At 42.8% G+C, this 13221-nt stretch overlaps 1 protein-coding gene across 5 annotated transcripts in view; it reads right to left on the reverse strand.

Annotated features, from left to right (window-relative positions):
• LOC124142186 (protein sidekick-2-like) overlaps positions 1 to 13221 on the reverse strand; it is a 118221-nt gene that overhangs the window by 56071 nt on the left and 48929 nt on the right. For 3 of the 5 annotated variants that reach the window (XM_046510489.2, XM_046510490.2, XM_048400058.1), the window contains exons 9-16: positions 10641 to 10931; positions 6705 to 6998; positions 6198 to 6485; positions 5241 to 5525; positions 3564 to 3848; positions 2599 to 2880; positions 765 to 1049; positions 138 to 428 (exon numbers count right to left, since the gene is read on the reverse strand). In XM_046510489.2, the coding sequence (XP_046366445.2) occupies positions 138 to 428; positions 765 to 1049; positions 2599 to 2880; positions 3564 to 3848; positions 5241 to 5525; positions 6198 to 6485; positions 6705 to 6998; positions 10641 to 10931 (2301 nt within the window). The remainder of the gene's footprint in view (positions 1 to 137; positions 429 to 764; positions 1050 to 2598; positions 2881 to 3563; positions 3849 to 5240; positions 5526 to 6197; positions 6486 to 6704; positions 6999 to 10640; positions 10932 to 13221) is intronic. The other 2 variants (XM_046510491.2, XM_048400057.1) reach the window with 2 other exon arrangements.

Genomic DNA, 13221 nt, shown 5'->3' on the forward strand with positions numbered 1-13221 from the left:
GTGCATTCAAGAATAATCTCATGCAAATTCAGCATATGATATGGTCCAAATATCAGAGCATATTCTTGAAGCCAATTAAAATGATGAACTGCAGACATTAAAAAGCGATAAGATTAAGAAGACATGTATCTCCTCACATGTTGATGAGTGAATCGGTAGACTATACTGTCCCGTCTCAGTCAGCGTCTCCGCGCGCACGCGCACTCTGTACGTGGTGTAGGGCTCCAGTGACGTGATGACAGCCATGCTGGTGTCTCCTGGAACCTGAAGACTCTCCTCATTCTCGGGTCTGTCTCTCTGCCTGCCGTAGACGATGTTGTAGCGTACGACGAAGCGCCGGGTTTGATCATTCACGGTTGGTATCCACTCCACCACAAGGGAAGTGTCATTCGCGGGGACAACGGTGACGCTGGCCGGTGCCAAGGGTACTGAGGCAGAGTGTATACACAATCACATCCAACCTTGCTGAAAACAATTGTGTTAACCCAAATAACCCCATTGCAACATCCTTTCCGAATTAGTGTACCGAGTGATTGCTTTGGCCCAGTCGCCTAAAGCGCCACGATTCATTCTGCAGAGTTGCGTCCCTTACGATCGTGGGTTTGTATCCTAGATTTGCAATGAATATTTACTAACGTAGTAAGTGTCTAAGACTTACATCACACATGAAATACTGTTAAAACGGCCTCAAACCAAACTCACTCACTCACTCACTCACTCACTCACATACTCAGAGATTAATAACTGCTCATGTCCATACTTACTATAGGGTAATGTTTTAAATACATATTCCTCCGACCTCTTGCCTCTTAGCGCACCCATCCTTGACCGGACTGTGATTATGTACTTCCTGTCCGGGTATAGCTCCGTGACAGTATACTCAGTAACGGGAGGTATATTCAAACGAGTTTTCTCCCCTGTCACGGTATCAGAGACCACCAAGCGGAACTCTGTGATGTTGCGTTTCTTTGTCGGGGCGTACCACGTGATGTCGGCTTGGTTGAACTGAATGTTCGATGCATCGATGTCGTTAGGCTTGTCGGATGCAACTGAAATATGAAAGTTACAAGCTACATGGGGAAATCAAACACGAAAACAGTGTTATCACTATCCCTAGCCTTGGGGCGCATTAGAATTTAGTTTGTTCATATAGTTGTGAATATAAACAACCCTTAAAAGGAGATAGCCACTTGGGCCGCTTTATGTCATCATTATGTCATTAAATGTGGAATTAATACACATCATAGGTCCCTAACTCAGCCTTGATAAATATCTCTCAGATAAGCCAACTTCAGTAGCAAACTAACGACCAGTGAAGATTTAAGGGTAGAATAGGTCTTCAGCAAACCATGCTTGCCGTAAAAGGTGACTATGCTTGTCGTAAAAGGCGACTAACGGGATCGGGTGGTCAGGCTCGCTGACTTGGTTTGATGCATGTCATCGATCCCAATTGCGAGGATCGATGCTCACGATGTCAATCACTGGATTGTCTGGTCCAGACTCGATTATTTACAGACCGCCGTCATATAGCTGGAATATTGCTGAGTGCGGCGTTAAAAAACAAACAAAACAAAACAAAGCGAACATGCTCCCATTGCACACACAATGCACCAGACGGAACCAGTTTACGCACTCATTTTTCACAAATATCTCATAGATGAGCTTGTAAAGTTTCATTCATGTAACGGCAGTTGTTTCCCAGAAAGTTGACCACAATTTCACATAGTATACAAGTTGAAAAGCATGGAGCAATGGCCATAAAAGCTGAATGTACAACACCAATTTTCGAACCCTTTTGAGATCGTAGCCAATAACATCAGTGTGTAATAGTTTTTATAGAAAAGTTGTCCACATTGAGAAGCGGACGCACGTACGAACGAACTGCGTTCCTATATCCCCGCCCCACATCGTGACGGGGGATGATAAAATGTTCTTACCTGTACCCTGAAAGACGAAAATGTTCAGGAAAGGCAGAGAATGAGCACTGATCTCTTCTAGGACACAAAATGGCCAAAATGCAATATTTGTTCGGCCATTATATTTGGTTAACAATGAAGGCCTGCTGGCGATTTGTTTTTCAAATGGAAAAAGTTGAAAGGTAATAATTCCACTGGCTATTGTTACTAAGAGGGCATTGCCCTTATATAGACATTTGAACTTGACCAAACTCAATTGTGTGTGCTTTCTGCTATTATGGGACTTTTGTTGGAAAGCTTTTTCCCAGGCAACTGTGGTAATAAATAGACATTGACTGTTGATCCACAACAGATGACTAGCTTAGATGAAGTCTTTGATAGGCATTTAGAAGTTTGGAGAACATGAATACATGACACTATTTTTGGACAGCAACTTCTTTTATTCTCTGTAGGACGTTACAGAGCTACTCCTTGCTCCCATATCAGATGATTCTGATGAAGAAGCAAGAAGCAGCTCTGAAACGTGGTACAAAGAATAAAAGAAGTTGTAATCCATAAAAAAGTGTCATTTTTTCACAGCATAGATACTTAAACTATTTACTGAAAAAGAGTAACTTCCATTTCAAAGTATTAAATAGGCTTGCTGTTAAATATCAATGTGTTTGATTCCCCTAAAACCTACGTGTAGTGACGACTGTCGGTTGCGAGTACACCCCCTTCTGCGACGCCGTCTCAGCACGGACACGGACATTGTAGCTGGTATCCATCTCCAGGGGCCACAGCACGACCCTCTCACTTCGCCGGGACACCGTCCGGCCCTCGCTGACCCCAGCCCGGCCCAGCTCGCTGTAGGCCACGTGATAGTTGACGATGGCGTGAGCGTCATCCTTGATCAACGTCCACTCCACCTTCACTGCCGTCTCGTTGACGATTGCGACTACCACGTCACTTGGTGGATCAGGAACTGCGGCAAATGTCACACGTGCGTTAAGAAGATTATTAGAATAAGAGATATTATTTCGTATTACATTTATCTAAACATTTATAGGGGCGGTCTGGTAGCCAAGTGGTTAAAGCGTTCGCCCGTCACGCCGAAGACCCGATTTCGATTCCCGACATGAGTACAATGTGTGAAGCCCATTTCTGGCGTCCCACGCCGTGATATTGCTGGAATATTGCTAAAAGCGGCATAAAAATCACTCACTCATAAATTTATGGCATCAAATCAATAGACATATTCCGACAGGATTAACAGGACTTGTTGAGAACATTACATGTGTTATCTTAACATTAACTATGGTATTGCTTATCGAGTAAATGTGCTTTTCAAATAATGCGCACATAAAATTCAACATAGCCGAATGTCATTATTCATATCACAGTTGTATTTTGATTCAAGGTCTGTTTCTTCAAAATACGTAGATCAGCCAGATAATAGGCAAAGCCTCTTAAACAGGAATTCCTGTGAGAAAATGTAGTTCCATTGCCATGCTGAATTCTTGTCGGCTCCGAGGTCTGACATTAAATATCCGCTTAAGTTAATTCAATGTGATTTAGATGGTATCTACAAGTTAACGGAGTTTCACTGTATATCATTTTTGTTTTCCGACTAACAGCAACCCATCAGTATCATTTTCCCAGTCTCACCGTACGGAAGAGTTGCGACACTTAGCGGCTGTGACCGCTCTTGTTCACGTGACTTCACGACAGAGGCCACCGTCAGAGTGTAGTGTCTGTCTGACTGGAGGCCAGTGATTGTGTGCTCCTTTGCTGGCCGGACAGACGTCTTCGTCACCTTGCCCGTCACGTCGTCGTGGACGTACACGTTGAAGGATGTGATGGAGCGGAGAAGGATGGGGGCGTCCCAGGATAGATGGATGCTGTTGTGTGAGACGAGGGTAGCTTGGAGGTCCACGGGTTGTGGTGACACCACTAGGGAAATAAACACAGGTTGCTTTATTCGACTCTCTAATGTACTCAAAGGTGGCATATTTATGTGTGGGTCATGTCAGTGACGGTGAAGCCTGTTGTAGATACGTCTGTAGTGCTTATCAGTGGCGGTTGATTGAAATACTACTAAAAGATATCAAGTGCTCCCTTTTTGCATTATAATTAGAGTTATCTGCCCCTTTGCACACGAACAAGGCAGACCTGACCATTCAAGACGTTTCAAGTAGGGACAGTGTTCGAAAAGCCTGGCTGTACCACGGTAACTTTCGTTGTTTGTGTGTTTTTTAACGCCGCACACAGAAATAGTCCATCTATATGAAGGCGATCTGTAAAAAATCGAGTCTGGACCAGACAATCCAGTGATTGACATTATGAGCATCTATCCACGCAATTGGGATACGGTGACATACATCAACCAAGTCAGCGAGCCTGAGCATCCGAACCCGTTAGTCGCTTCTTACCACAAGCATGGGATCTGAAGACCTATTCTACCCCTGATGTTCACGGGTAGTACCTATGTAAGAGCGACAAGAGGGCGAGTCGATGCCATTTCGACCTGACAGGTTTCCAATATACTTGGCAAGTGCGGTTTGGATATATATTTGGAAACACTGCCAGATGTCAGCTTCCAATGCTATTCTGGTTTCAAGAACAGAGACATTCAACAGTGACAATATTCTGAACTTTCGTGAATGCACCGACATTAATTCGAGGGATTGTTATTCATTGCTGCTTCCACTTATTTGATTCATAGTATTGCATTTCTTATCGTAAACTTGAAACTGTATCTAAATACAATGTATTGATTACTTATTGATGCTGTCTTGTCATTTACAATTTAGTTTTGTGTGAACCAATTTCTGGGTTAACCTCTGCATTTCAATATTGAATTCACCGTTTTACAATATCAAGCAATTCACACAGGCAATAGTTTTAGAGGTATAGCTGTGAAGCCATTTGTACAGGCAATACCTAAAGAGGTGAGACTTCCATGTCCATGTCACACTGTTTATGATAACCAGAGTCGGTTGCACGCTAAGTCGGCCTGATAATTTCGAGTAGTGTCGATAATTTCGAGTAGTGTCCCATCACCCTCATCGCCTGCTCGTGTCAGTGACGCAATAAGCACCGCGCCTGAGAGAGTGAAGTAGCTTGAAATCAGTTGCTGCAGCTGAATTATAATTTGTGGGATTTAAATTCGATGGAGGCAAGTGGGTAAAGGTTGTTGTTGCAGCACTTCTGAAATCGATTTAGAATACTCACTCTCTCATTCGTGCAACCACTCATGCAATCACCAAGGGACCGATCAGGCTTGTCGACATCTAAAGCAGTCATTCACAAATTCACTCACTCACTCTGGCGGCTTTTACGTACGTGTTTTTGCTTGAATGGGGGTACTCAGTTTCCCATCTCCTCGTTCAGAGTACCCGCGGACCTGTATCTTGTAGGTTGTGTTTTCGTTCAATGACGTCAGCATGCCTCTGTTCCCACGGCTAACATCCAATGTCTTACTTCCTGTGTAACGTGCCAGCTCTTCATACTGGATGCGATACCCCGTTATGTACGATCGTGAAACTGGGTCATTAGCAGTCCCCCACGTTACTAAGATGGTGGTCGCATTCACAGCATCTGCTTTCACATCATTGGGTGCATCGGGAACTGAAAAAAAGGAATGATTAAACAGATGACGTTTAACGGCCGTGAAAGCAGCATCAACACAAAGCATCACGAATGTCACGTACTACCTGCGTCAAGGAAGCCAAGTGGTTGAAACGTTCGTTTGTCACGCCAAAGACACAGGCTCGAGCCTCAAGCGAGTACAATATGTGAATTCTGAATGACAATTCTTAGAGTACTCCATTGTGCAATAGCTTGGTATTGCTCAAACTGGGCTATATCACATCCCACTCTCTATGTAAAACTACATTTGTGACCCACCAGGAGAAATGGGACTTCATGAATGCTCGAGTACAATTGTCATGTGACGTCATAAAGATTTTTTACAACTCGTGTGCGGACAAAAATATCTTTTACTTTTCTCTCGCTAGTTCGCAATGCAATGAAAAGAAAACATTATTTCAAAATCTTGTCTACATATCTACTTTTAATTCATCAGACATTATGTCTAAGAACTTCAATTATAGCATTAACAGTTGTAAGTCGGAAAATGAGTTCAAATGTTTGATGGCATGTATCTCAGCAATGAAATGAAGCTTCTGAATTGTACTTTTGTTTGCCGATATACTGTATTTTTAAAATATAATGAAAAGTCAAAATGTGATTTTTCACCAATAAGGTCTCATATGTCAAAGTGGGTCATATTTATCTCACCAAATGGTTTTGTCCTAAATCGTATTGGGAGAGATCGGTTCCCCGCCTGTCCGTTGATCTCGGAGCTGATCGTCACCTCATACTGCTTGTCCTGGAGTAGGTCCCTGATTCTGTAGCTGCTGTCACCGCTGCTCCTCATATGATGTAAACGATCACGTCCCGTCGAGACGTCCCTGACGTACACGTTGAACGACGTCAGTCTGGCGATAGGAGTACGTGTAGACCAGCTGATCTCTGCCTCATTGTGGGTGATGTCAACAGCTTGCAGCCGGAATGGAGGTTCGGGGACTGAAAGATCCCGATTGGTCAGGTGCAGCATTTTAGAATATTCCTCGTTATCTCAGGATTACAATATTTGAAAAAAAATCACTTGAATCTAAAAGATCCACGTCTTATTTACAAGATGTCCGAACATTTCTTAAGCTCCATCAGTAATTATTAAGTCGTTAGTGCAGTTCCATCGGGATCTTGTAAGACAATTGGAATTTAGAAATATATAATTCTTACTTTCAGGGTCAGTAGTGACCATAACGACATCGCTTGGTATTCCTTCTCCAACTTCTGTCCTCGCTCTAACCTGGACCTGGTACGTGGTGGCCGGATTCAGTGCCCGGATGTAAAGACTATTGCCTCTTCCAGCATACCGCTGCACTTCCTGTTTGACCACGGCCCCTTCGTCGTTCATCTGGCGGTACTCCACATCGACGCCCCGGTACACTCTAACTGAGGGGTCTTCCGGTAACTTCCATTTGACCACAATCGTGGACTTGTCGATAGCCTTGGCCGTGACGTCCGTAGGAGCTGCAGAGATAACATAATCACACACAGAGTTTGTAATGAACTCGTAAAGTGAGCGATACATCATTTCGTTAGTTAGATGCAGATGTTAGCGCGTTTCGCGACCGCCTGTCTACCAGGACACTGCAACAAAACGATCCCAGCGCTAAGACGATCGTAACATACTAATACATAAACCTACGATCATCGTAGCGCTAAGATCGTGAGAGGCAGTGAATAGTAGTATAGATGATGGGGGTTCTGCCGCAACCATACCTGGACAAGGTACCCGTACCCCCATCGCCTATACTACTCAAAAATCGATTGAAAGTACATGAGGATAGACACGCCGGCATTTCAACAATGGAACTGTGAAACAAACTGCGCTGTAAAACAATGTTAGTTCGGAAAGAACACTCCACGCCCAAGTCACAGAAGAATGATACAGACCTACCTGGGCTGTGTTAGTGGTGAGTGACACACAGGCTTGTGTATATAGTGTAGTGTGGGGGACCGGCACAGCACATCGTGACACAACGTGATCGTTGACGTCTACTGCCTTGACTGAGGACATGCTACTGTGTCACACGCCAGATTTAGTCCTGGGTAAATCCACACACACAACTAGACGCTAAATATAACATATTATGTTTATTGAACAATGCTAATTACAAGTCCAAACAAATAACGATATAGATAATGTACTACGAACGTAACAAAACATGTGCACGTTCCCTTGTGTATTCCATGCTGGTGCGACACAAACTCTCCAGGCCGCTACTGTCAGTGCCAGACTATGCAGTGGTGCTCTATGTGTTCAACATTCAGTCTTCTATAAACACCTGGGACCCATATTGTCAGTCATTCCGTGGTTCTACCGTAGAAGATTTCTCGATTTCTCGAATCATTTGGCAGGAATATATCATGTTACGAGGTCTTACAGTACGCAGTTAATGGGACAATCCATGTCAGAAGTAGATGTTACCCATGTTAGATGTACGTGTTATCAAATGTCAGATGTACTATTACCACATGTGGGATGCGCGTGTTACCCCACGTCAAATGTATGTGTTATCAAATGCTAAATGCACATGTTGCCACATGTCAGATGTACGTGTTACCCCATGTCAGATGTATGTGTTACCCCATGTCAGATGTACGTGTTACCATCTTAAATGAACGTGTTACCCCATGTCAGATGTATGTGTTATCAAATGTCAGATGTACGTGTTACCCATCTCTCATGAACGTGATACCCCATGTCAGATGTACGTGTTACCCATCTCACATGAACGTGTTACCCCATGTCATATGTATGTGTTATCCCATGTCAGATGTACGTGTTACCGAATATCAGATGTATGTGTTGTCCAATGTCATACCTACGTGTTAGCACATGTCAGATGTACGTCTCACCCCATGTCAGATTGACGTGTTATCCAATGTGTAACCCAATGTCCGCAGATGCACATGTGACGCCATTTCAGATGTACGTATTACTCCATGTTAGATGTACGTGTTACCCTGGCCCATGTCAGATGTACCTGTTATGCCATGTAAGACGTACGTGTTATCCAATGTCCGCAGATGCACGTGTTACCCAATAAAAGATGCATGTGTTACCGCATGTCAAATTCACGTTTACGCCACGTCAATATACGCGTTACGCTTTGTCCGGGTCAGTACGTGTTACCCAATGTCAGATGTACGTGTTACTCCATGTCAGATGTACGTGTTACCCCATGTCAGATGTATGTGTTACCCAATGTCAGATGTACGTGTTACCCCATGTCAGATGTATGTGTAACCCTATGTCAGATGTACGTGTTACCCCATGTCAGATGTACGTGTTACCCCATGTCAGATGTACGTGTTACTCCATGTCAGATGTACGTGTTACCCAATGTCAGATGTACGTGTTACCCAATGTCAGATGTACGTGTTACCCCATGTCAGATGTACGTGTTACCCCATGTCAGATGTACGTGTTACCCCATGTCCGATGTACGTGTCGTGTTACCCTATGTCAGATGAACGTATTACCCCATGTCAGATGTATGTGTTACCCCAAGTCAGATGTACGAGTTACCCCATGTCAGATGTGCGTGTTACCCCATGTCAGATGTACGTGTTACCCTATGTCAGATGTACGTGTTACCCTATGTCAGATGTACGTGTTACCCCATGTCAGATGTACGTGTTACCCCATGTCAGATGTACGTGTTACCCCATGTCAGATGTACGTGTTACCCAATGTCAGATGTACGTGTTACCCTATGTCAGATGTACGTGTTACCCTATGTCAGATGTACGTGTGACCCTATGTCAGATGTACGTGTTACCCTATGTCAGATGTACGTGTTACCCCATGTCAGATGTACGTGTAACCCTATGTCAGATGTACGTGTTACCCCATGCCAGATGTACGTGTTACCCCATGTCAGATATACGTGTTACCCTATGTCAGATGTACGAGTTACCCCATGTCAGATGTACGTTTTACCCCATGTCAGATGTACGTTTTACCCAATGTCAGATGTACGTGTTACCCCATGTCAGATGTACGTGTTACCCCATGTCAGATGTATGTGTTACCCCATGTCAGATGTACGAGTTACCCCATGTCAGATGTACGAGTTACCCCATGTCCGATGTACGTGTCGTGTTACCCTATGTCAGATGAACGTATTACCCCATGTCAGATGTATGTGTTACCCCAAGTCAGATGTACGAGTTACCCCATGTCAGATGTACGTGTTACCCAATGTCAGATGTACGTGTTACCCTATGTCAGATGTACGTGTTACCCTATGTCAGATGTACGTGTTACCCCATGTCAGATGTACGTGTTACCCCATGTCAGATGTACGTGTTACCCAATGTCAGATGTACGTGTTACCCTATGTCAGATGTACGTGTTACCCCATGTCAGATGTACGTGTGACCCTATGTCAGATGTACGTGTTACCCTATGTCAGATGTACGTGTTACCCCATGTCAGATGTACGTGTAACCCTATGTCAGATGTACGTGTTACCCAATGTCAGATGTACGTGTTACCCTATGTCAGATGTACGTGTTACCCCATGTCAGATGTACGTGTTACCCTATGTCAGATGTACGTGTTACCCCATGTCAGATGTACGTGTTACCCAATGTCAGATGTACGTGTTACCCCATGTCAGATGTACGTGTTACCCTATGTCAGATGTACGTGTTACCCCATGTCAGATGTACGTGTTACCCCATGTCAGATGTACGTGTTACCCCATGTCAGATGTACGTGTTACGCTTAGTCAGCAGTTTATGTATTTGTCGGTGTGAGCACATGGGACCCAATGCCGGTGAAGACACGTGTTACCCTAGGTCAGGTGAGCTTCATGTTACCCCATGCCGTAACAATGATATGTTACCCTTTGTCAGTTATGTAAGTTACATGTTACATTATGATTTGTCCAAACCGCAACACGTCAATCTATGTCATAATAATTACATATTATGCTATTGCATACACACGACAATTCCAATGAATATCACAAGAATATCATAACATTGCCAACGATGATCACATTTCAATTTCAATCTCGCAATCAATTAATTATTTTCTTTATTCATAATAAACATATTTTCAAGCAGGTTCTCTGGGAGGTAAATGCTCGCTCCTACCAAATTTGAGAGTCTTCACTTTTATGGCAGGGGTGCCCTTCCCGTCAAGTGACTTTGCTAAGGAAGTAACCCGGATGATATATTGTCTGTCAGGTTTGAGGTTAGTCACTGTGTAATTGTACACCATGGGGATCTCCTCCCGCGTCTCGAGATTAGTGATAGGGTCCACCACATATACAGCAAACCCTGTTACTCCACTGAGGTTCTTGGGGGGATCCCACTTCAACTCCACCTCGTTCGGCATCACGACGGCTGACTTCAAGTCGACCGGTCGACTAACTCTGAACCTCTCTGAAAATAAATACGTACTCTTTCTATTATACACATACACAAGATCATTTCTAACCCGGGTCTTCACGGGTTTGTATCCAATGAGATCAGTGCCACGTGTAGATATCTCCAAAGCTATATGGCGGTTCGGAAATATGAAAATAATAAGTGGGTGGTGCTTATCTTTTCTCCAGTGGCATATGACATGTTTTCCAACATAAAAACCATATGAATAACAACATTTAAGGAATAAACGACTCGTATTCGGTGTTTATCGTACAAAAAAACACTGCAGGAAGAATAAACAATGAGGACCGCACTCCCGAGTGGTTTATTCTCCCTGCAGTGTTTTATTGTACGATAAACGACGACCACGAGTCGTTTATTTCTTATATGAAATTTTAACATTATGTACAGCCTCTTAAGGATGATAATGAAATATACACGCTTTTAAAATATATTTAGCCGTATTGTAATAATGATGACTCTCTCAAAAGAATCTGACCTCGGCAATGTCAGATAAGTTCATTTTATGCACAGGTGGGTATTTCCCGCATATTCTCACAATCCTCGCGTCGATTACCTATACCTTTTCTCCCAATACCGATTGTCATATCTCTCCCACTTTTGGATCGTTCGGCCATTGCGTTTATCTACGTTGCCCAGCTACATCTATGGGGAACAACTCACCATACTCTTCCCTCACAAAAATAACGTCGTCCAATATACGACGTCATTAAGTTGCGAGCGCATGTTCGAATCTCGAGAAATGACATCATGATAGAACAATGTTTTGAACAATAAACCACACTTCGTTCTTCATTGTTCTTTGCGAGTTATGGCATAGCTATCTTATATTTTGACTTATTGAACATCAGTTGAAACGGCGACTGTTATTCTGTTTGTGTGGCTGAACAGGCAATAAATAATGCGAATGTAAAATCGACAGAAGCGTCTTACAATACCCCTGCAGTCAACAATACATTCAATAGCGGAGAGTTGCCGGCTTGGTGGCGACCTCGCAATCAGCATAGATGTGACTGCCATTATACGGCAGTTGCAAATACACTGTCACTGAAGTCTCAAGGAGGTCATCGCGCAACAAATCACGCCCTATACCTCAAACCAATGCTGTCGAAAAAAATGGAAGGTACATGTGTGTAGTGAAATTAAAGGGAGAATAGATACGCCTAATGTCAGAAACACGGATTCTTGGACCCAATATATGCACCGCTATGTTTTTGGTAACCTTCTGACATAAGGTAAGTCAGTTAAATTATGATTTATGTAGACTAGGAATTAAAGACACAGCAGAATGTTTTTGTGGTAGTAAATGTGAAAATGCATATCAATTTTTCTTTGTTAAGAGAAGAAAGTGAGTGAGTGAGTGAGTGAGTGAGTGAGTGAGTGAGTTGGGTTAAACGCCGCTTTTAACAGTATTCCAGTTATATCGCGGCATGTCAGCATAACGTTGGAGGAAAGCCCGAAGTGATGCAGGTCTCAGACGTTTACCACTTCGGTGAAACCCACGAGCACTGGTATGGTGCTGACAAACCTAGAAACATAATCGGGGCGAACCGGGATTCGAACCCCCAATCATAGGTTTCTGGCATGCCCAAGGGACGCAACTCTGCACAGCGAATCGCGGCGCCTTAGACGACTGGGCCCCCCGTGCCCCCCTAAGAGAAGAAGGAGACGCTTCACTCAGTAATATAAGCCAAATAGCCGACAATACACCAACAGATTTCAATTTGATGTTCAATTGAAATGGGGATTTACCAGAACAATTATACACAGAGTTATATACGTAATACAAAGAGATTTATGTAAACTATATTTTTCGCACTGTTCACTTATCTTTCCTGTTCTTGTCTTTCCTTCTGTAACATTCAGGCTTAGTACAAGCTCTAAATCAAGTGTGTAAATGTCTGGGAGAAGGTGTCCTAAGTTGGAGAACTAATAATAATGATAATAATAATAATGTTATTCAAAACTATCAATATTAACCATGTTATTTGACACTTTCAATATTACCAATGTTATTTAACACTTTCAATATTACCAATGTTATTTAACATATTCAATATTACCAGTGTTATTTATCACTATCAATAATAATAATACTGTTATTTAACACTCTTAAAATTACCAAATGTTATTTAACACTTTCAACATTAACAATGTTATTTAACACTATCAATTATAATATGTTATTCAACACTATCAATTATATCAATGTTATTTAACACTATCAATTATATCAATGTTATTCAACACTATCAATTATATCAATGTTATTTAACACTATCAA

Source organism: Haliotis rufescens, unplaced genomic scaffold (assembly GCF_023055435.1).
Source record: "Haliotis rufescens isolate VD_foot unplaced genomic scaffold, xgHalRufe1.0.p SCAF_2, whole genome shotgun sequence".
Classification (NCBI taxonomy): Eukaryota; Metazoa; Mollusca; class Gastropoda; order Lepetellida; family Haliotidae; genus Haliotis; species Haliotis rufescens.